The sequence below is a fragment of the Varanus komodoensis genome, unplaced genomic scaffold (assembly GCF_004798865.1).
Source record: "Varanus komodoensis strain SLA01 unplaced genomic scaffold, ASM479886v1 scaffold12, whole genome shotgun sequence".
NCBI classification, from domain to species: Eukaryota; Metazoa; Chordata; class Lepidosauria; order Squamata; family Varanidae; genus Varanus; species Varanus komodoensis.
Genome location: NW_025335349.1, coordinates 22,481,725 through 22,506,587, shown reverse-complemented (window position 1 = coordinate 22,506,587; position 24,863 = coordinate 22,481,725). Strand labels below are relative to the sequence as shown.

The 24,863-nt window shown below is 43.0% G+C and overlaps 1 protein-coding gene across 5 annotated transcripts in view; it reads right to left on the bottom strand.

Annotated features, from left to right (window-relative positions):
• COL14A1 (collagen type XIV alpha 1 chain) overlaps positions 1-24,863 on the bottom strand; it is a 139,542-nt gene that overhangs the window by 11,129 nt on the left and 103,550 nt on the right. For 4 of the 5 annotated variants that reach the window (XM_044421842.1, XM_044421845.1, XM_044421841.1 and 1 more), the window contains 9 exons: positions 24,796-24,849; positions 24,310-24,405; positions 23,541-23,594; positions 22,542-22,595; positions 13,694-13,747; positions 11,898-11,969; positions 9,224-9,259; positions 8,610-8,676; positions 8,231-8,419 (listed from right to left, as the gene is read on the bottom strand). In XM_044421842.1, the coding sequence (XP_044277777.1) occupies positions 8,231-8,419; positions 8,610-8,676; positions 9,224-9,259; positions 11,898-11,969; positions 13,694-13,747; positions 22,542-22,595; positions 23,541-23,594; positions 24,310-24,405; positions 24,796-24,849 (676 nt within the window). The remainder of the gene's footprint in view (positions 1-8,230; positions 8,420-8,609; positions 8,677-9,223; positions 9,260-11,897; positions 11,970-13,693; positions 13,748-22,541; positions 22,596-23,540; positions 23,595-24,309; positions 24,406-24,795; positions 24,850-24,863) is intronic. The other variant, XM_044421843.1, reaches the window with a different exon arrangement.

Sequence of the window (24,863 nt, the reverse complement as noted above, 5' to 3'; positions counted from 1 at the left end):
GGGAAGCAACTCAAATGTAGGCTTGTATGGCCAAGAAGGCCCTCTGTTGTGTCTCCAGGTATTATACAATGGCAGGACACACAAAACAATGGTATATGAAGGACAGACCCTCAGCAGATCTTAACGTTTGGGTGGATTCCGTATGGTTTGCTATCTTTAAACCATACTTTGAAGACAACCTGTCAAATAGACAGCACCAAAAAGAGGATTGTCCTGTGTGATAGAAGACATATGGCCACTCTATACACTCTAGGAATAACTCCCAGCAGGGGATTCTGTGAAGGGGAAGCAAAATGAACATACTGTAGCATGGAAGCACTGTAGACTATGAGCTACTGCGGATGGGGTCCTGCGGGGGAAAGTGGCATCTGAATGTTATACCCCAGATAAATATCTTTGCCTTCCGTTGAGCTAGTTTGCATGAAGAATCCTCATAGTAGGGGCCTTCCCATCACAATGTGCCATTTTTCACATCTTCTGCTGTCAGCAGTGTCAAATCAACGCAATAGACAATATTCAGAAAAGCAGCAGGGTTTGAGTTTCCATGTGTGAAGTTTGGAAACAGCCGTGAAAGCTCTGTTGTGTTTGGATAGTTCACAGCCATAAAAATCCAGCCTGATTTATGGCTCTCTCCTGCCCCTTTCTCTGCTATTTGCCAGACCTTCTGCACTAGTCATTTTGCTTCCTTTCACTTCACACCCCATATACACACTCAGGATCAAAATCAATCGTTCAGGTTCAGCCTACTCATAAAACGAAAGCCTGTAGAGAATAGCAGCTGCTCTTTATGGGCTCTCAACTCGCTTGCTTTGCTGGACAGCCATGGTGGCTTGACTTTTCAATGGCTTCATTAGCTAAGTATTCATATTATTTTAATTAGTGCTGAATTAAAGAGCTTTAATCCTCTGCATTTTTAGGCTACAGTCTTATTCTTGCCTGGGAGTAAGTCTGGCTGAATTTAGTAGGATTCACTTCTGAGAAGACATGGTTAGGATTTCACTGTTCATCAACTACATTTAAATAAATTTACTGAATGCCCACAACTTGACCTTAGTACCTTTTTATGAAGTTTACAAACCTCTAAGACAGCCTACAATTTGGGAGATGAGTGTGGGAAGTGAAGGCCACTTTAATGGCTCATTTTAAAATGCCCATTTAGAGCAGGGATGTTGAACTTTCTTCAGCCCAAGGGCCAAACCTGTTCTGACCTGGTCTCTCTCTCCTCATCCTGGTTCTTTTCTCTTCCCAGCAGATCAAAATGAGAGGCTTCTAACTCCAGTCTTTTATTATCTTAAATCTGACCAACCAGGACTGGCTTTGTGATACAAACTGAGTAAGAAGCATCCATCAAGTTAAGGAGCCCATGAAGTGCAGATTGAGTTTTGTACACACCAGGAGTAGATTCCAAGCTGAATCCCCCTCCTCTTTTCTCCACCAAACAGAGTTAGCTCCACCCTCAGAGAGGTTCACACTGCTTGTGGGCCATGTGGCAGGAATGCCCAACATTACTTAATTGGTCAGCTCATTTAGTCTGGTGTCAGACAACTGGACTGATCAAGGTCCTTCCCTCTGACCCTCCCTGTTCTACAGGGTGTCTCAGAGAACCAGAGGTGGACCATTTCTCACCAACTCATTGGCCTTGGCATTTCAGCTAAGCATTCTGATCCTGCTTCTTCTTCCAGTTCAAAAGCTGGGAAACCATCAAACAATGGGAAGGGGGCACTGGTTATTTGGGAAGCCCCAGAAGGTCAGAATGAAAGCAAAGATCTTTTTAGAACAGTTGCCCTAAATTAGAGATTGTTCCTGCTAAAACAGGACAGTTAAAGGACATGCAAGCCACCTCTTCTCTCCATTCTTGTTTTGCATTGTGTTTTTATGTCAGTGGCCATATATGCATGAGCAGGATTGCACATACAATAAGCAGATGTGGGCATTTGCAGGAAAGAGTCTGCAGTGACAGAAAGCCAAATTCCAGCCCAGGGGTTAGCCAAAATGTACTTAAACTGAAATCATACTGTTGATACTGACAGTTGACTTAAAACCTAAGCTAACTGGTTTATAGGCCTTAATCTCCAGGGCTTTGGAGCCTGGGTCTGGGTGGAGAATAACGCTGCATATTTTCTAGCAACGTTTTAGAAGCAAGTATGGTCAGGTGGTTTGGCACAAGATGAACACAGCTATTCGCAGAAATCAGGCCAATAAGGCCAGACCCCCAGGCCAGTATCCCAGTCTTTCTGGACCAAAGCTATCATATTCAGGCTTACAGGAAAGTGAGGTCATGGCTTTCTATTTTAATTAAAGAGTCAGAACACACGTTCAGGAGTCTGAGGAATAGGGGGCAGCTGTGCTAAATCCATGCGCTTTTAAAATATGGAAACAGGGGATCTCAGGTATGTAATGAAAGCACCCGGTGATTTCTGAAGCCTCTAGCTTAGGCCCAACTGTATTGCCTCTTTAGACAGTCACTAGTCCGGTAAGGCATAGAAATGATGTGGACACAATTCAGCAAAGCATCTGACATCTTATCTTCTTGTGGGCTGGGCAATATTGCTGTCAGGGGGATCCACAGCCAGTTGGGCATCCATCAAGCTACACCATATACAATGCAAACAACACTTCACAACCATTAAGAAAACAAATGTAGTTGTTGTTCAGAAAGTGGACATTCTAAGGACAAGGCTCTGCATTAGGGAAACTATCCAATGTTCTCTGAGAGTGCAGCTCAGGAGTTGTAGGGTGCATTGGATTTCAGCATGCAGACAAGGAAGTTCATGGCCAGAAACCAACCATGTACGCCAAAAGAAAGCTGTTGATTCAGGAGTGATGTTCCACAGAGGCTGAGGGCAAAACACCGTGGACCAGGTGTGCCCCAGGGAAGGCCATGGCTCCTACTCCCTTTCGTTCCCCAACCTGTCCCCAAACAAACCTTGAATCTACACTTGCGTTTGCAACTGCTGTTGCCCTGGTTTCAATGGAAGAACAGAGCATCTTTTTACAACCATGAAGAAACCATCACAAGCCCTCCCTCCCCGCCCTCTGCCACTGTGCATTCCACTAAAGACCTTTCTGCACGCTAAGCACTGAGGTTTCCTCTGTGAGATGCGTACTTTCTGAAGATAATGGGAAAGCCAGTTTGGCATTTTAATCTAGTAACACCATTCACTGACCACGTGAAGGACATCAATGAAAAGCTGCCTAGTTGCTCAGTCAATTGGGCACTCATAGTTTGGAATTCTAATATAGTTTGCCAGTCAGATTTGCTTACTTGCATTTTATATTTTTAACTTGAATTTTCAAGACTGTTACAATAATTTTTAACTAGGAATCATATGTTGGATGTCAGTGAGTATGGTTCTTTCATTGCAGAAATGAATAGCAAGTTGTCTAGTTTCAGAAACACAAGCCAACTTCAGAATGCTCCCCTTCCTCTGCTTTATCGTGATCTTAAGCAACCTGTTCGGTGCACTATACAAAAAACTTTTGGCGCTTTCCATATTGGAAAAATGCAAATCTGAAGATGAGATCAAAAGAAAATGAAATAACTTGAAGGAGACTACTTTTTATAGTCATTTTCACTGCTGTAGAACTGGCTTTAAAAAAAAGAATAGTAAGAATAGAGAATTTATTTATGGCACAAGATTAGCATTTTGTGGGAGTTCATTAAGCACACAGTGTATGCGATGCCTATATCATGTGAATACGAAGGATCTCTTTTAAATTCCCAATATGTCACTGCATCATCTAGATAAAATTTCATTCTTTTTAGAAGAGAAGAATTCTACTGAGAGTCAAATCTCCTCTCCACCCCAACCCTAACTCTCTGTAATCAGCCTTTCTGAAACATACCCTTTCCACCTCTTCTTGATTTACTGCTTCAGAATTTGACAGATTGTCCCCAAAACAACATTTAGTCAAGAGAAAATCTATGAACTATTTTGACTGTATGTGTTTCCCCACCACCACCTCCTCCCAATGAATGTTTGATTCAGAATTCCCAAATAGTCTAAATAAGATTAGGAAGGAGACTTGTAGAGCTAATATTGATTTTTCAGCATGATGAGGAATCCAGTATGGGAGCTGGAAGGCAGCAGCTCAGTTGCATGCTAGAATTAGCAGCACAGATGTAGCCTGATCGCTAGTCCCTAACCTGCTGTCATGGCCCCTCTCTTTGCAGTGGGATAAGACCACACAAGCCCTCCCCGTATGTCACTTTACAGGGTGAGCCCTCACCCTCGTTCCAACATGGGGAAGCACTCCATGGGTCTGTGGATAGGGCTGACTGCCTCAGATGGCTCCAGGCATTTCTGCTGCCTAGGCAGATGTGTTAAACCTGGGAGAGACTGATGAAAGCCACTACTCCTGGCAAATCAGCTCCTGAATGATCCCACTGGCTTCCCAGCAGACAGATTGTGTTGATCAAAGGTGGAGTTTGCAGGTCCTGATGCCATGCTGGCAGCCTGTGCTGACTCTAAATAATTCCATTTCCTTACTGGCTGTACAAAGCTTGGGGGAGTTTAATAATGCTGTCTACCCCATTCTGCTATGCCCAGACTTCCTGCTTGAGACAAGCATCTACAAATCTGCTGCTGGAGCATCAAAACAGCCTCTCCTTATAGACCTCTCACCAGAAGCACGTCTTTCCCGCAACCTGGAGAGCCTCCTTGTGTTGCAATGCTTGTTGGCTCAATGTGCCCCAGTACTGCATTGGCCTGGGACCAGAAGATGACAATTGAAAGCATGGTTCATGCTGATGGAACTGTTCTTAGAGACCAGTGCCAGATGTGCCGTCCTGCCAAAATGTCTTTTCTGCTTTGACAACTGTTTTAGCAACAGAAATAATGAATGTGAAAACTTTGATCCCGTGCCCTTCCCTGCCTCCCACCCAACATTATCGCAAGCTGTGACTTCTCAACTGAATTCCCTGGCACATTCTTTGCAAGCTATATATAAGCCTATAAAGTTGGTGTTACTGGATTGGGAAGTATTGTTACAATCTAATACTTTATTTGTTCTTCCTCATTATATATATTTGCTTAATCTTTCTGTTAAGTCCTTCACACTCAAGTATATTTCTTTATCCAAGGAAGCAAGCTTTTCAGAGAGCTTGTCCTCCATCACACTTCACTTTAATCCATCCAGTTTAACTTTCAATCACTCCTTCTCTTGTTTCGAACTTCCCATTTCCCTGTGTATCTCAGCCCCCTTCTTCCTTTCTTGACTTAACAATGCCACACTTTGTTCAGCTTTGCCAAAGATACCCAAGACTGACAAGCTTGCCGCCCTAAATCTTGCATTCTTTTACACTTGTGTCAATAGATTTAGGGCCACAGAGACTTGTTGGGTTTCTCAGAGATCACTCAAAGATCTCAGAGATCTTCATAACCGACAACATAACATTCATTCTCATGGCAATGAAGTGAGTCATTTGACACCCTAAACGCCAGAGTACCTTTCACCTGCAGGAAAAGGCAGCCAGCAATGCAATGGCAAACTGGTGTTCTTGGGCATTTAAAACTGGCTTCTGCGACAAAGCCACACAGTCGTTTTCTTGGGACTTCAGCACAGTGAGATTTATTTCAGTGCTCACATGCATAGGACGGAGCTGTCTGTCTCATTTATTTCTAAAAAGTGAGAATGCTCTTCAAAATAAGGTACTTATTTCTTAGAAATAAAAGTATGCCTATACCCTCAATGATGCAGCTGTTTTCCAGTAGGCTGCAGGGCCCAAATTACCAGTCAGAAAGCAGCAAAGGATGCAGAGGAATCTAAGCCTGGCATCAGACCCTGAGCTGGTATGGGCCTGTCAGTGGAGCTGATGCAGCCAAGCTCTGCATCCTTTCCTCTTCTTCTTTTTTAAACCCCGTATAGTCAGGAATGGGGAGGGTGCCGGCAGGCAGCCAGGCATGTGAATGGATACAGATGCTAATTTTATTATTATTATTTTTAAAATATATTATCCCTTTCTATGAGAAACTGTGCTTATTTCTCAAGAAAATGTGTTTAGCATCAGGGCTGCAGAAACTTGCTTTATTTTATTTTATTTATTTATTTTATTAAAACATTTTTATGCCGCCCCATTCGCCGAAGCCTCTTGTAGTCGTGTTATGGTTTAAGTGAGCTTCAAATGCACAGCTGCAGAGGCTCAAGAGTTTTCTTTTTTTTTTCTTTTGAGTCAGATAACTGTCCAGTTTTGCACTGGATGTCTCCAGTATAGGAGAGCCCATGACTTCTCTTGGGAACTGGCTCCTCTGTCATATTGCTCTGACATGAAGTTTCAGGTGACCAGCCTGAATCTGGTATGCTGCAATTTAAGTTCATTGTTCCATGTCCTACACTCAGGGATGAGTAAGAAAAGATCTTTTTCTTCCTCTTTGTGACAACCTTTGAGATACTTGTAGAGTGCAAATACATTCCCTTGCAGTCTTTTCTTCTTGAGGCCGAACATGCCCAGCTTTCTCAGTCTTTGATTGTAGGGCTTGGTTTCTAGACCCTGGATTATCTTTGTTGCCCTTCCTAGATTTTTTCTGCATCTTTTAAATACGTGGGGCTGCAGAACTGAACTCAGTATTCCAGGTGAGGTCTGACTAGTGCAGAAAAAAGGAGAACTAGTGTCTCTTTGGAAGTGATACCTCTATTTATGCATCCCAAAATAACATTTGCCCTCTGCGGCTGCATTGCAGTACTGGTTCATATATAGCTTGTTGTCTTCAACAGTTCCAAGGTCTTTTTCTATTTCAGTGCTGTTGAGCCAAGTATTCCCCATCTTGTATCAATGCATCTGGTTTTTTCTTCCTCGGTCTACCTAATTGTAGTTCTGTCCAGCCTACTTTTTGCTAGTTGGTTTATCAGGGTGTCATGGGGCACTTTATCAAATGCTTTCCTAAATCAAGGTAAATTATGCCCACGGCTTTTCTGCTGTCCATTTGGGAGGTTACCCAGTCAAATGAGGTTAGGTTGGTTTGACATGACTTATTTTTAAGAAATCCATGTTGGCCTCTGTTCCTCACTGCATTTTCTTCAAGGTGCTAGCAGACTGATTTTTTTTTAAATAATTTGTCCCAGTATGGATGTTAGACTGACTAGTCTATAATTCCCCATTCATCTTTTTTCCCTTTCTTGAAGGTTGCAGAGGTTAGGTTTGCTTAGCTTAGAAATGTGGCTATATAATAGCCATCTTCCAATATCTGAAGGGATGCCATGTAGAAAATGAAGAAGCTAAGATGTGAACCAATGGGTTTGGATTACAAGGAAAGGGGTTTAGACTGAACTTTAGAAAGAACATTCTGAAGATGGAGACTATTCAACAATGGAACAGCTTGTCATGGAAAGCAGTGGACTTTCCTTCATTTGAGGTTTTAGATGCAGTCTTGATAGCTATCTATCAGGACTGCTATAATAATAGATTTCCTACACTGACAAGGAGTCAGACTCGATGGCCTCAAGATTCCTCCCAGTTTTAAGATCACATAAGAAAATACATCTATAAGCAATAGAATCCATCACATATATTTGTATAAGACTCATAGCTCACTAAGGTGGACCATTACTTTTTTGCATAAAATAGCCTGAAGCTGGTCAAACTGCCACAGCTGTTTTGCAAAATCCAACAGGTTGTGAAGACTGGAATTTATCATTGTATTTTGTTTCAGCTTTATGATTTGGGCTCAACTCTTCATATGTAGAGTAAGATTACTAAAAATTCTCACATGAAAGCAGGCCATAAAAACAATCTTTTTGTATGAGACAGGTGATGCCAGCAAAGAAAAAAAAAACCATTTCACTGGCTTTCCATTGCAATAATTTCCAGAAGGGTAGCTGTATTTGTCTCTCACAATGAAAACAGCAGGGATTCTTGTGACACCTTAAACAGTAATCAATTTCTTAATATTTAAAGTATTATTCACCTAATCCCATGGAAAATGACCGTCTAGGTAGGCTGCGAACAACACTGGATCCACTTTTCACAAATGTTTTATATGGAATTCTATTTTAGTACGAAGGAGACTTTTTCTGAAAGCACAGTTCTCACAGGAAACTTCTCATAGGTCAATATTATTAATCTTGAAAATATCCATCATGGGTTTTAACACATTCAATGCCTCCCAGGAGTTGAAAGCTATTTATATTGCTTTGACTTTTATCTGCCCAGCATGACACCAGACATACATTATTTTGTCTTTGGTAACCGTCAGTTAAGATCAAGTTTTATAGATATTAGTATTCAATTTACCTCTTTCACCAGGTCTACCAGGCTGGCCAGGACTGCCTGGAAATCCAGGCCTTCCGGGAGATCCTTGTTCTCCCTGTGGTCCAGGTCCTCCTTGCCGTCCTGGTTCACCAGGGGGTCCAGGAACAGTTCGCGTTGAAACAGACTGGCTTGGAATCTGATTTAAGATTGAGTTATATCTGGCCAGATGACCTGCAAAGTAGAAACATCCACAAAAAAGAACACTTCAGCCTGACCAAACTTTATTTCTCTGAGCAGGATAAATGGGCCAGAATGGGTGAGTTGTGCTCAGCATGATGAATCACTGGTGGCATTTGGAAATGCCCAACACCAGCAACAGAAAATATCTAGAAGAATTCCAATTATAAATACTGGTACCCACCTTGGATAAGCTGTTCACACACCTGACGTGCTACTGCCCGCACCATTGCATGGGACTGAAGGTCTCCCTGCAGAAGAATATCCAAATGATGCATTAGCACCTGTGAACTGAACAGAACAGGGATGCTTCTCTCCCTGATCACTTGAAAAGGATGTCCTTGGTTTTTTTGCAGCACCACCCTATCCGTGGAAAAGTGATACATCTACCAGCAGAATGCAAGCTGCTGATGGAACAGATTTCCACCTGTCACTTCAACCCTTTGTGTGCCCCCAAATTCCCTCCAGAGGGTTGGGGGATGCGTTGGTGGGGATGCTTCCATTGGGAGATGCTTCAGTGGAGTGTAGCATGGGGTTGAAGGGGAGGAGAAGGCAAAGAGAAGTCCCACTGCACCAGCAGAAATCCGAAATCTGCTTGCATAGCTTTGGATTTCATCCACTCACAGACTTACACACAGGTACATGTGGAGTGAACCGCAGCTTCAGCCTCCTTAAAAAGAACCACTCACCTCATTATAGGTTTTTCATCACAACTGGAAGATTAAGTGCCCTATTCTGGGGTCTGTACAGTTTTGTATTCCTGGGTTCTGTACAACTTTGAGATTAAAAGTAACTTACACGTTCACCCCGCTCGCCTTTTGGTCCAGGAAGTCCCTGTGAGGAAGCAGCGGGGTGGGGGGTAAAATGAAAGAATTGTAATTTGTGATGCACTCATTCACCCTGTTAAAAATAGGACTTTTTAACACACTAATGTTTAGGTCATACATCTTGCAACATACCACAACAGTAATATATGACTGTTGTTTGTGATGCATCCCAAATTCCACCTTACAAAAATTGACAAGTTGATACTGGTGTTATATAGTTGTGGCAAGCTTCAATATGCACAGGCAAAATGCTTGACTCCCTTGATTAGGGGGTGGCAACGGTGCCCTCCAGATGTTTTCAACTACAAGTTCCATAACCCAAGCCAGCTTAGGCAATGGTCAAGGATTCTGGTGGCTGTACTCTAAAATTGGCAGGTACAGCCTAGGGCAGTGGTGGCGAACCTATGGCACGTGTGCCACATCGGGCATGCAGAGCCCTCTCTGGCAGCACATGAGCCAAGAAGCCCCAGCATCACCCCAGCAGCCAAGCATCATCTAACAGCATACATTGGGGCCATGCGCGTGACAGGAAAGGAGTAGTGGTGCCAGGTGATGACGTTACGAGCCACGACTCATTAGCTGTGATTCGTCTGATCTTTCGCATGGCTGGTCAGTGCACTGATATTGAAATATACATATATTTGTGAGGACTGGCTGTGAGTTGTTTTTTTTTTTAACCAAAAACTCAGTTTTCAGGTTTTATTGCAGTGTTGGCACTTTGCAATAAATAAGGGGGTTTTGGGTAGCAGTTTGGGCTCTCAGTCTCTAAAAGGTTCACCATAATTGGGTTGGGGTTACAAAACAACATGTCCTGGCATGATTTCGTTGTGTGGAATGTGCTTAGAATGGGCAGAAATGATGAGCTGTGCAGAAAAAGCTACTCAAGGAATGCCTTTTCACAATCGCCTTATTTTCAATGTGATTTTACACATATAATAGGGGTAGGGGTGTGCACCAGGGTATTGTTAGGGTTAGAAGAACGAGGGGTCCTGGAATCATTTTGATGGTTGGAACATGCTTACAATGCGCAGAAACGATGAGCTGTGCAGGAACAGCTACTCAAGGAAGGCTTTCTCAAAATTGCATTATTTTCAATGGTATTTTACCCCTATATTAGGGCCAGTGGAGCGCACCAGGGCGGGTGGTGGCGAATCTATTGTGTGCATGCTGCAGCTGGCATGCAGGGGCTTCTCTGTCAGCATGTGAGCCAAATTGCCCCAGCATTGGATTACAGCAGACGTAGGAGCCATGGCCATGCGTGGAAAGGAGTCGCGGTACCAGATGTTGATGTCACAAGTTAGGGCTAGGGTTAGCCGTAACTCATCCGAGCTTTTTCATGGCTGGTCAGCACGTTGCCAAGGATCTATACACATTGTTTTGGACTGGTTGTTAGGTGTTTTTTCTGAACGAAAACCTCAGTTTTCAGGTTTTATTGTAGTGTTGGCACTTCGTGATAAATAATAGGGTTTTGGGTTGCAGTTTGGGCACTTGGTCTCTAAAAGGTTCGCCATCACTGCCTAGGGTAATTGGTCCTTTTTTCCACAGCAGTGGAATAAAAAAAATACATCAAATAATTTAAAAAGTTTACAATGCTGTCCTTGAATAGCCTACAAACAACGTTTTTAGTGTCTCCCCCTAAACTTTTAGCCTGAAAGTAGGCCTGGATCTATGTGTATGCTAGGTCAGGTAGAGATTATTTTCCAGCTAGCCTCTCTAATCAGCTAGCATATCAGACCCTGTTCACTGCACCAGAATTTCCATTTTTAATATCTTCTTGGGTGGAAATCACATGTAAAGAAGCTTGCTTGTTGACTGTCATTGTTTTCATTCTCAGACTGAGTGAAGGAATCAAAAGAAATCAAACATGATACTTTTACAAGCCTCTGAGGGTTAAACTTGATATTACTTTAATTGTATAGCCGGCAGTCACATCTGGGTTTTTGAAGCATTTAAATGAAGCCATCCCGAAGTCAGGGTCCCACCCCATCCCCTACATAGTAATTAGCCTTGGAAAAAAGCTCCCATTGGCACCACCAAGACAATACACAATCACTAAACACAGTTTTCTAGTCGAAGCCAATGATTTCTCACAAAAGGAGCCCTAATTTGGATCACACTGAGAATTTTCTTCTGCAGAGCCCTGACATGAAAAGACTGTCCCTTTATCACACACTGAAAAACTGCTTCAAAATACTTTTCACAGTGGGCCCTGTCCCTCCATCCCTCCACCCCTCCATCCGTCCATCTTCTCTTTTCCCCTCTTTTCTCTTTTTGGCAGAGTAAGGGGAACTGATGGATTACAGGACAAGAGAAAGCTACCTTCTCATGATGTATGTCAGATAATGGGATGTTCTTGAGCTCTGCAGAAAGACCTTATGTATGACACTGTTGCAACGCTTACGGCTTTACAATGTTTAGGATACCAAAAACTCCTGGTTAGGGATCAGAGGACTTACATTCCTGCAGTCCTGGCTAATGTGTACAGGCAGATGACTGCTTGTTCATAACAGTGGTTTATTGCTGTTTGCTCTCCATTCAGTAGACTACTGTATAAATCATCCAAGGTACAGCGGAGATGCATGTAAGTGGACTTCTGGCACACCTTTTCATGAGTGGCATAGTCCATATAATGCTTTGCTACTTACAGGTTGCCCAGCATCACCTGGTGGCCCAACATTTCCTGTAACTCCTGGCACACCTGGAGCCCCAGGTATTCCCTGTATGGAGAAAGCAGGAAAAATCACTATCATCACTGTTCACATATCAGTTGAACCACAGATAATGTCCAAAAGAATGTATTGTCTAAAGGTCCAATGCAGCAGGACCAAGAAACTTGAATAAAAATGAGGCAGATGTTTCTCTAGATGTGCAGAATCCAGCTGGTTGCCTCCAATGTTCCCATGAATACCTCTCTTGGTGACCATGAGCCTCTCTCCCATTCCTGAGTTTAATTTTATGTCTTAAGAGATAGTTAGTTAGATAGATAGATAGATAGATAGATAGATAGATAGAGCGTGTGTGTGTGTGTGTGTCTGGGAGCTCACATACAAACTACTGTCCTCTAGGACCATCCTTATCTAGATGCAAAATTGTGGTTTATAATTTACAGTTCAGACCTCACCTCTTCAGCAAGTCAATTTTCATGTAGTCTTTCCTGTTTGCCTTCAGGGAAAGGAGCATAAAACAGCAGCCATTTTATGAATAAGTAAGCCCCACTCATGGGAGGCATTTTGTGAGAGTGCTCATGACATTCTCAAAGTTCTAAATGAACTATTGACCTCCCTGACTCCTCACTCCCGCAAAAAAAAAAATAGGGATGATTGCTCTAGACCAATTGTTCTCAAATTTGGATTCCCAGTTATTGTTCAGCTTCTATCATCCTCAGGCACCATAGCATAGTTGACAAACCATTGTCTAGACTTAAGTTTGAAGATCAAAAAATAATCATTTTGATCAGCTGCATGAGACTGGAGGCCTAGTTGTTATTTTCTTGAACTGTCCATTTGCCTTGAACAAGGCATGCATCCAAGTGAGGGTGACCTGCTTCAAAAATATTTAGACAACTTCAGATCCAAAGCAATCTGGGGCAAAGCACTGTAAACGTCTAAGGCTCCAAGATAAGTTGTTCCCTATCAAAGCAGGTTAGAGGGCCATTAATGTTCATACCTAAATCCCTTCTGGATGCAAACGATAGTTATCTATGGCTACATTCACACAGAATGATAAACAGCTCTGCATAGTTGCCATAATTTCCCTGATGCCTGAACATGTGGTTTCTACTTTATCTGTGTTTCCATCCTCTGCCCCATTCAGTCTTCCCACTGTTGGAGTGAATGCTGTGAGCCAATATGCTTGAAATTCAATCCCAAAATGCATCACTCCCTCCCTATATCACCTGCCTGTTCCTCATTGGTCCACATATGGAAGCTGGATGGTTGAAATGGCTTCTGCAGTTGCTACTCTGTCCAGAGGACTCTGTGGCAGTTGCATATCAAGACTACGGAACCCTTATTCCTGGATTCAGGCAAAAAACAAGTCATGGTGGTACAGAGAAACCATAGAACAAGCCATTGTTTCTTTAACATGGTTTCTAAAGACCAAGCTTACCCTGTTGAAAGGCCATGACAGGGTTCAGAAAACACAACAGGGTTGTTGAGTTTTATGCACCCAGCCTACAAGTGGTAAGCACTAATCCTCAAGGTAATCTGAACATTTTCTGAAAACTCCACAGGACTGAGCATAATATTGAAAAATAAACCAGCTTCTCCAGACCATCAGGACATCAAATGGTTATATATTTTGAGTTTTTTCTATTATGTACTACAATGTAGATAACTTCCCATAGTTGCATAACTGAAATGAAGTGAAGAAGCTACTGACATCTCATGATGTCAAAAGTTCAGCTTAAGTTATTTAGATCTAGTAGTCTGTTAAGACATACCACAGGTCCTGGAGGTCCTTGAGGTCCGGTGGGCCCATCCTTGCCTGGCAAGCCCTAAATTAAAAAGAACGTACATGAATAAGTGCATTGCTCTTTATACTGGTGAAACGTAGAGAACATTTCCCATTGATGTGGATAGTATTGCACCAAACTGGCCACAATCCCAACTCCATGATGGTCTGACAGGTGCAGGAAATTCCATGAGAGCACAAGCTGATCCACTCACATCGACCTCTGAGAAAACCAACATGAAATTTCACTAAAAGGTTATAGTCCAAAAATTATAGTTTGAGGTTCTGTTTTTTGCTTAACCTGTGAAAATTTACCAATTAGATTTCAGCTTCTAAAACTCCTCTTTCAGGTACTTGGATGTATTTTATTTTTATAAGGAAAGTCAGGTTTTAGAACCAGAATATACTCCAAAATGCTGCCATTCTCACACACCTCAAAATAGCAAACCACATGCAGGAAAACTGTGGTTTTTGAACACAGAGCAGTATGAGACAACTAGTTTGTGGGCACAGCTGTCTGGCAATGCATACCTCATGTTGTTGGGGGCAGGGGGTGCTGCTGAACCACAGTCTGATGCTGTCAGAACCTTCAGAACAAGGGGCAAACTAGAAGTTATGGTGAATCACATCCACCAAAAACTGGCAGCTGAATGGACAGGTTCCCAGCCTATATCATCTTCCACAACCTACCCCCGTGCTGATGTCAGCACACTCTGTATTTCCAGTCCACCTTATTGGCTGCTATTATACTATTGAAGGATAAGGAAATGTAGAATATCATGGAACCATGACATGAAGTATCTTCTTCTAGATGTTACAAAGACAGGGAAGGAGCTCAATATGCAGCTGCCTTTTCCATGGGCAGCCATGGGTTGCCCCCACTGTCCATCTCACTTAAGAGAAGAACCATTGAAATGAGTAAGACATTAGTTAGACTAACGCTGGGTGCAACATTGTTCCCATACAATCAGTGTAACCCAGTCTTTACACCTGATGTTCTGGGCAATATCTACCAATTGTTACTTTAGGTGCCTTCTTCCGCTGTGTCTCAGTCTAAATAGGCTCAGTACTAGCATTTGGACCATGCTGGCTACCTGTTACATGGGAAAAGAGAATAGCCAGTGACAGCATCCCTTTCTCCTCATTCTTGCCATGGGACTGGCATGGTCAGAGTGCTTGGAGAACCTCCTTCTGTGAAGCAGGCCAGGAAGTGAGGAGTAAACTGGCATGGTGTCCCCCCGCCCCACACACACCATGTCCACAAAACCACAGAAGCCAGTTGCTCACTCTCCTGATCCCAGGACTGAGCTGGAAGGTGCTTTTCTCAGTCCCGCTTAAAATGGCCGTAAAAAGGAGGTTTCTTTCAAGTATTGTCTGAAAATCATGCTGCACCATTTATTTTCATGCATTGCTTCTATTCAGCAGCGAAGGAGCATCTCTGTGCAAACCATCTAAGTCTGTTTACTTTGGCACTGCTTCTGTACCTCTTGGCCTTTGACAAATTTCCTCCTACTGTATCTTGCTAGGTGTGAAAATGGCCTTTATGCATGAAGTCAAACAGAAGTCTATTTTAAGAAGCACTGGACAGAGAGCTTCCGTCTGGCTGATTATCTGGTAAAGAACAGACACTATTTATCAGTTCACTTCTTGCTACTCAGGTTTGTTTCTCAGATTATCAAATGGCAGATATGCCTTGTAAACTAATTCTGGAAATGGAGAGCACAGAGATGGAATGGAAATGTATTTATAGTGGGTGTTTACACCGCTTTTTCAGATCTGTGACCAAATGATGAATAAGGGTCTTTTCAGATGTTAAAACACAAATAAATCCAGGTCTTTCCCCTTAATGCTGTACTTGCATCAGTGTCAAGCCAGCTGTTCCATGATATCCTACCCCACACTTAATGATCGGGAGGAAGTCATCTTTTGGTGGAGGAATAGCTGCACTCGTGTCCAATAGCAGTCCAGGCAACCGAGGTCAGAACAGATAAGCAAGCTGCAAAATGGGGATTTTCATCCTACATTTGCTGGCAGTGATGACTATGCAGATCGGAAGAAATTTGCAGGGGAGAGGTAAGAAGGGATGCTTAACCTTTCCCCACCTACCCACTGCTTTTTCCTCCTCCCAGATTTCTTTCCAGCAACAGATATGCTAAGGAACAAGGGACAAAGTAAATGGGAATGTCCACCTGCCTGTGCATATATGTTGATGGCAGATGCAAGACTGGGAAACCTCCATTTGCCACAACAGCTCTGCCAAGAAGGCCAGCCAACCCATTTCATGAAATCTGTTGACAGAGGCCCTGTCAAGCCATTTGTCTCCAATTGCAGACTATGTCCCAAAATTCAATGAGTAGCATAGAAACTGTTGGGAAGCAAGTCACTCTGAAGGTGCAGAAATGAGCAGCCATGATGATCAAAATGCTGGAGTAACTCCCCTATGAGAAAAGGTTTTAGTGACATTTGGGGCTGTTCACCTTTGGATAAAAGGCAAGTGAGGGGATACGTGATACAGGTGCAAAATTCTGTATGGTGAAAAGAAACCTGATAGGAAGATGTTTTTCCCCCTCTGATTTAATACTAGAACCTGACGTCATTCAATGGTACTGAACTTTGGGAAAATCAGCAGAGAGAAAAATACTGTGCAATGCTACATTACCTAAGTCTTTGGTCTGATCCAACTCTTCTTATGTCTTTCTAAGATGGATCTTGCACTCTCACCTGAAGTGTGCCCCAAGATTACATGATGAGACATTACTTCAGAGAGACAGAAAGAGTTATTGTGAATTTGCTCTGCAGAGGCATGGCTTGTTTGGATACAAGCAAGTGGCAGCCATTAAGATTTTCAGGCATGGAATCCAGTTGAAACCTAAAACAGCAGCATGGAGCTGATTTCTAAATCATAACCAGTATGCAACTGTCTTGAAACACTGGCTTCTTCCTACCTTTCTTCTACTCTCTTTCCCACTAGCATGTGGTAAAACCAGAACCAGAAGACATGGGAGGAAGCTTTATATCACTGTCATTTCCACACATTTCCCTCCTTTGCAGTCACCCTTCTCCGTAGGACAGATAAGAAAGCTAGGCATAGCCCATCCAGCTTGGTAAGAGGATGATCTCCCCTCCAACAATGGACTTCACGGTGGTGGTAGTTTCAATGCCCTTTATGCATCATCTTCCTTCAGGGCCTCTCCATGTTTTGCAGCCATGTTCATAAATAATTTTAGAGTGATGTTAACTAAGTAATTTTCCCTTATCTCATGATGAAACGGTAGGAACATCTTGTGTAAATTCACAATTCCACTGCATCACCTTGTACTTGTGGAATGGAATATACAGCGAGGCAAAGAAAGAAAAAAAGCTGGAAAAATCTATGTGTAAAGGAGACAGTCTTATTCCACAAGCAGAGTGGCAGGATAAGCACTTCATGTACAGCAGCCCTGTATTAAAGCCTGACTGCAGTCACCCTTGAGGTGTAGCAAGGCTAGGGCCTAGGAGTTTTTAACCTGCTATTTTTTGTGCGTTGGGCTTCAAGGTTGAAATGCCTCTCTTACGGCAGTAAGTGCTTTAAGCTACAGTATGCTGCAATTTGGAGTAGGAACTTTGGAAGCAACCATCTTATAAGTGGTTCCCTTGATCCATCAAGGCCAATGTTGTCAACACTGATCAGCAGCCACTTTCCAGGGTTCTAGGCGGGAGATTTTGGCCTCTTCCCTTTTGCCCTCAGCACTGCTAGCACTGGAATCCATCCCCCCAAAATGGCATTTAAAACAGCTGCAGCAGTATCAGCCACTGTCATTAAAGCTGCATTTCATAAAAACATCCATTCAAGTTGCAATCCTATGCACGTTTAGACAGAAAAAGAAGCACAACTCCCAGCCAGCACAGCTGACTGTCATGCTAGGAGCTTTTTCAGTCTAAACATGCACAGGATTATGGCCTAAAAGACTCAAATTCGGGGTGAGACATTTGCTCAGTGCTGTTCTTGGAACAACTCACAGAAATTCTTAACTAAGTGAGGTTAGAATCACGCAACTGCAGCCAAGTCGTTCTTGGCCTGCCGCTGCTCTCCAGAATGCACGTTCCTCATTCACAGCAGGGGCATTGTTTGAGCAGCTGGCAGACTAGCTGGTCTTGCTTTGCAACCTTTGTGAGGAGCAAGACCTGCTACATGAGTGTCTACGCAAGAAGAGAATTAGACAGAAAGAGGTTCAGGGAATGCATCTGTATCCGCCCCCCCCCCCCCCACACCTTTCTAATAAGTAACAGATGTCGCATTCTCTTTGCTCATTCTCCAAGGTTTACAACTTAATAGCAGGTTCATTTGGGCATTTATGGATCAAGAGCAGGATGGCAGGACTCTGAGGCAGAGGTCCAGAGCACTGCCGAGAAGAATGAGAAAGGGGCCCCCAGCCTAGCAGCACAAGACACTGACATGGCTATCTCAGAGAGAGCCCCAGGGAAACACTGATTCCACTGTCTAAGACTTCCTAACTCCACTATACCTCCTGTGCAAGTGTAAGAATATCAGATTCAAGATGTCTGTCCTGTCTTGTGTACACATCCCATGAGTGTTCATAAGGCCTATTACACCAAGCTTCAGAAGCCACACACGCCTGTTCACTTGTTCAAAAAGTAGAAATGTGGAACAGAGGGAGGATCCGTGTGAAGGCCTATCCCTGCCCTTGCTATTCTCACAGTACACCTTCATAGTAAGCATGGGAGGTCGCAGTTGGAGGAGAGGAGCTACACTGTATATGGCTGCTCCTTCCCCGTGCTTTCCACACGATTGTATACACATTTGTCACACTTATATTCCTCCTTTCCTCTTCCTGTGAGGAACCCAGGGCAGCTAATGTAATCCTCTTCCACTCCATTATATCTTCACAATCACAACCATGTTAGATAGGTTAGGCTGAGAGAAGGCAGCTGGCCAAGATCAGCCAGTGAGCTTCACAATCAGTTTGGACCTCCTGGATCCCTAGTCCAATACTATCACCACTATATCACATATGGCACCATTCTCATAACAAACATATACATTACAAGAATATATTACTATTGAAGGTGCAACGTGAAGCCATTCTTATGGCAGTCCCAAATGGCATTGAAGAACACAGATTTATATGTTTGAAATGTGTCTTGAGTGTCATTTAAATTCCAAGTACACCTATTTTATCAACCAGGAGACTCAGGCTTCCATGCCATTCCCCCTTACCATGAGTGCAACATAATGTGCCAACCATGTGGGACAGAATTCTCCCTTCTCCACAAGTGTTTCCTATCTCCACAGAATCAGCAAGAGCCCATGTTTGGATAAAAGTAGGATCTCTTTGCATTTATACACAGCCTTTCAAAGAGATATACCTGGCTCTTCCAGCCATCCCATATTACCCTCACAGCAAACCTGTGGAGTAGGTTCAGTTGGAGCACAAGATCACTCCACAAGCTTCATACCTGAGCACAGAATCAACATTCCTTAGCCCTACTCTAACATTCTAACCCAGTGACCGCTAGATAGTTTGGATTGTAATTCCCAATAATACTGGATTCAAGCTAGATCAATGGCAATTGTGCAATTGGAATTCCCCATTTAACTCAGACGCCAGTGGTAGTCTTCCAGCCATTTGACTATCTTCAGAAGACAAAATTGTGTGCTTCCTACAACATTTAAACTAGCCTGCCTCACTCAGGTATGATGGAGGATCTATTGCCAATATTGCCACAAGGTTCAAGTGACAGTCCATCTTGTCCTTTGCCTCAGGTAGCAAAATGTCCTGGGATGGCTCTGAACTGGTGCTACCATTGGATGGAGTGAAGCAGTTAGTTCAGGTGACAGATGGTATGAAAAGCAACGAAGTATGAGAGGACAGACCGTTGGGGTCATGCAAGCTGCTGTCTGCTTCTTAAGTTAGCCAACTGCCTTCAAGCAGAGTGGAGGGGAAGGGTGTCCCATCACCAATGCTGAAGGAAGATTCAACTACCAGCCCAGTTGGCTTTTGTCCATGGAACTGAAAAGGAATGTCCTTCACTTAAGGTAGCAAGATATCTTGGGCCACCCCTATGAGGAATGGAGGGGGGGTCCTTTAAAATTGTGCGGAAGACCTTCCTGCACTGTGCCAACCTGACTTCACACCACTGAGGCATTCTATTGTAGTTACAGGAAGGGAGGAGGGAAGGAAAACGAGGGAACGCAAGAGGGACTCTCTCTTTTTTTCAAGATCTGATCGATATGGATACAATCTGCATTTAGCAGCCCACTTCTAAAGAATGTCTTGTGGAATGGTTCCCATTTATGTAAATGGAACTTACTTCCACATAACTATACTTAAGATAATTACCTTTTGGAGTAAGAAAGCATTTCATCCAGTTACTAGATATGGTTAAACTCACTGTTAGGGATACTAAGGGCCAAACTCCTTAGGGGGCATATTTTATTAAGAGAAAACAGATTTTTGACTCTGTTTCAAATGAGTCTTTAAACTGCAATTTAATATACCCTCAACTATATTTTGCAGTATGTGTAATCCATCATGAAACAGATCTGTTTGCTTCTAGGGGCTGGTTTGAAGAATACGTTGTAATTAATTCCTCATTGAAAGAGCTAATCAAAAACTTTGAGAATGAAAAAAGGCAAATAAACCAGAGATTTAAAACCACCAGAAAGAGAAAATAGGGGGAGGGGAATCCTATGATCACAGGAAAGAAAATCAGCGGAGTAGGCTTCTCCCTCGTTCTGTTGCTTGCCATATGCAAACTTATATTCAAAAGACCAATAACTTAAGCAAATGATATAAAATTAAGGCAACTGATGGAAAGAAAGCATCCAATTTTTGCACTGTGTTTTCAGTTGCTGCTTTCTGTACTTCAATGTCACCTCCCATATGCAAGGAATGGATGTGCTTCATGGTCTTCACTGGATCAATAATAAAGAAAAATGATGGAAACAGCCATGCGTTGGGTTCACCTGCTTTCTCAAGTGACCATTCTTTAATGGGGTGACTGCGCAGTCCGCAGCTGCATGTTGGGACCGTGGCCTATTTAATTTCCCCCGCTATCCATCATATATTCAATTATATTAGGCAAGAAGGCAAATCTTCCGGCAGAGTCTTAATACTGGCTACTCCTTAAGCCTGGAAAACCAATGAGATGCAGCAAGAACTTTATCAGGGGCTCATCATGTTCCAGCTTGATTTCTGAGTTCCTCCTAGGTGCAAGGTTCTTTTCCCGAAACTATATGCTCAAAAATTGGGCATGATTGTAAAACGATTCAACAAAATGTTATGTCATTACAAGCCTTGAAAGGGCTGTATGCTCAAAGGTTGCCCAAAATTAATTTTCAATACATAGATAAATAAGTGCACTTCATGATATTCCAGAACAAAAACTGGTACATTCTGAAGTAGCATCAGAAGGTCAGTATGTACCTTTCAGGTACTACTACCAGCCTGAAAAGTAAGTACAGATCACCGTAATGATTTAGCTTAGATGCAGAAGCAGATCTGCTGGACAGAGTTGGAGGTTAGAATGGGGCAAAGGTACCCCTTTGGTGGCAGATCCACTCTAGATGTTCCAGACAGGGCAGGCATGGTCAGGTGCATGCCACAGGGACACATCTCAGTGGGGGCCCACTGATTAGGGTCCTTGGGTTTGTTTCTCCTCTTCCCCATGGCAGCCTGCTTGTTCCCTTGTCTGTTGCTCTGGTCCAGTCCATGGTAGTGGGAGGTATAGCAGATACTTACTCCCTGGCTCTGTGCCTATCCAGCAAGTGGCAGAAATGGTGAGAGAGGAGATGAAGAACAAGAGTGGCCAGTGGCAAGGACCGGGAGAATGTAACTCACTGAAGGAGGCCCATGAAAAGCATGGTGCCCTCAAGAACTACTTCTCCCACTTTTTACTGGTTGTTTGTTTAATGGTTAACCCAGTCCATCAAAAATGTTTCAGGTAGCTTTCTTTTTTTAAGGAGGTTAAGTACATAAATGACCAGCCTTAATGACAATAATTATCTTACATCTGAAATTGGGCAGGAAATTGAGAAAAATTCTATGAAGAAGGGTCACAAGAACTTTCAAAGCTCTTCAAACAATATTGCCTTAACCTAAGACCACACTCTGCAATCCTATGCCTGTCTATTCAGAATGTAGTGCCGAAGAGTTCAGTGGCATACGTTCCCCAGTAACAGAGTCAGGGCTGGCCCTTCCATGAAACAGGGTGAAGTGACCGTGCTCAGCAACTGCTGAATGTGTGTTGGCAGGGAGAAGAGCAGGTGAAAGGGAGGAATTGCTACCTGAATGATGCAGAAAAACTTTCCAAGAGGTTGGCCATGGCAGGGGGGTTGAGAAGAGAGGAGATATTCCTGATCCATTAGTGAAACAAAAGTGTCTGTGCTGCAGTGGGACAGTCTTCTTATTTCCCCTCCCATAAATTCCACTTTTCATACTGGGAAGTAAGCATTAAAGGAGGAAGGGCCTAATATAATGGGTGTGAACTTACTCCAGTTTTACTAATCTCAACCTCAAATCAGCCCACCAGAGAAGATCTCTTGGATGGAGCTGGGACATTTGAATGGAATTGGATCTTGTGATAATTGTCCATTGAGGAGACCTGGGCAAATGAACAATCTCTGGGGAGTGAGCCAGAAAAGAAACTCATGAGCCATGCTTTGCATCGTCTTTTCTCAGGATTCACCAATTCCTGAGAATATTAGGAATTATAGACTCATATTATAGACGGAAACTCATATTATAGACGGAAACTTCAGAGTGGTCCCTGGAAATTGGGAGGGACAATGTACAGTGGATTAAGTAAGACTCTTATGACTAATTCTTCTACCTTACCCTTTGGCCTTGATTTCCATCCCGCCCTGGAGATCCAGATGCTCCTGGGACTCCCTACATACACCCAAAGTAAGGTAGACAAAGCAAGACATTCATTCTTAATAATACTAATAACAACAATAGAAACAACATATTAATATTTTAAAAGCTATATAGGTAGGTATGTAGCATTTAAGGGTGAATTTCTGTGCATATTTGGATACAAAAATAGTTCTACAACTCCCTGCATGACTCAGTCAGCATGGCTGTCACCTGGGTCCATTTCTTGACATATGATAGCACACCAAGGGCATGCTTAGACAGAAACAAGGTCCATCAATTCCCAGCAGGCACCAGTCTGTTTAAATATGCATAGGGTTGTGCCCTAAGGGAGGTTGTGCCCTAAATTGAGATGTGAACAAATGTTGGCTAACACATTTCTACATCACCCCCCATTAGCAGCAGTTTGTCATGGCCTATTTATTTATTTGTTTATTTGTGTGCCGACCCTTAGCTCCAGGGCCTATTAAAACACAATGAGGGAAATGAAAGCAGCAATAATCCATAACAGAGCACTCATTACCCTGAGATCCACCGATGTGGGGAGAGGTTAGGAGGGAAGTGGGGGAGATCCTTTGGTGCCCCAGCAGCCAAGGGCTCAAAATGGAAATTCCAGGACCATGTGGCAACAGAGAGGTTTGGATCCACTGGACTCAAACCACTCCACTATCCCATGAAGGGCACTTGGGATAATGCTACCTTGGTGCTGGCAGACTTGTCCATTGTTTTCTTCCTTGGTTTCTCCCAACAGGGAGGGTTTTTAAAAAATAAAACATGTGGAAAGACTCACACATATATTTCCTGTCTGGCACAAGCCAGCAGAGATATGGATAAGGAGATTCATCAGCCCCCAACACAACTTAGGACTGCACTGTGTGAAGTATTCAATGGATGATCAAATGTTGGGACTGCCATATACAAATAAATCTATAATACGTATAAAATCAGCACAGTAGTTACCTGAAAGCCAGGACGGCCAATTTCTCCCTTTTCTCCTTTCTCGCCAGCTATTCCCTGATTATAAATGTTCACAGAGTTAAGCATATCAGTCATTGTTTGTCTACACCATTTCTTTCAGAAGCAATTAGTTAACCCAGTTAGTTTACTACATATTGATTTCTGCAGGGCAAAAGCATTAAAACCATCTTTTAAGCACATGGCACAATCTAGCCAAGTTAGGTACACTGATGTCCCATTGATTTCTGCATGAGGCAGAAAAGAATATCCTTAATTCTCCCACTGAGATCAATCATCAAGCTTTTTGGATCAGAACATAATAAGCAGGATCTCAGTTGACCAGGCTTTGAATTACAGGAGTGGTCCTTAATTAAATCCACAAAGCCGGTCATCTGTCTTTCCTAATGGTAACTAAATCATGGCTACCAGTAGCCTTCCGTAACAATGGTGGGTCGGCACAAAAGTTCAGAAGCACAAGCCTCCTTTGCCCACTTGCAAATCGAGCACTGTTTGTTTACTGTTCAAGTCTCAAACAGGTTTTAACTGCAATGACATACAAGAACCAAGAAAAGCCCTGGTGGATCTAACCAAGGGCCAATCTGTTCCCGGGCATCTTATTTCCAAAGCAGGTCACCAAATGCTTCTGGGCAGTCTCCAAACACAGAACAATAGTCTTCTCCTGATGTCATTGCACAGGGACTGATACTCAAAGGCTGTGCCTGCTGTCTGTGGAGAAGAAATGTTTAAGTAAAGTGAAATAAATAAAACCTACCGGAAGTCCTTGGATAGAAAGTCCACTGGGACCCTGGGGCCCAGGTGGCCCTTGGGGCCCAGGAACTCCAATTTCACCACGAGAACCATCTGGTCCCTAAGAGAGAAAAGGCCATCACAATCCCAAACACTTCCATAATGAAGGAACAACCACTTATGCTGACTCAATAAAATATGGGTTAAGTTGGCTGAGATTCAAGAACATAAACGATAGGGATGAATTTTGAATAAGTCCTGTGGGTTCAGCACCAAGGGAGACAGAAGCCAATTATAAGGAGCTATGAATTCTATGCAATTCCACAGAGATCCCAGTATTTTCGGAGTGATTTTCCCTTTCAGTCCCCAGTCTATTTTTCTACAAATAATAACCTTTGTTGGGAAAAGAAAACTACATGAGTGATAGATGCAAGTCACATCTAGTGGGTCAAGGGGAGAAACCTATGGACTGTGCTTCTATTTTAATGGAAGCAGAAGCATGAAAAATTACCTTTGGACCAACATCGCCACGGTGACCCTTTGGACCTCGGAGACCTGGACCACCCTGTAAAAGACCTT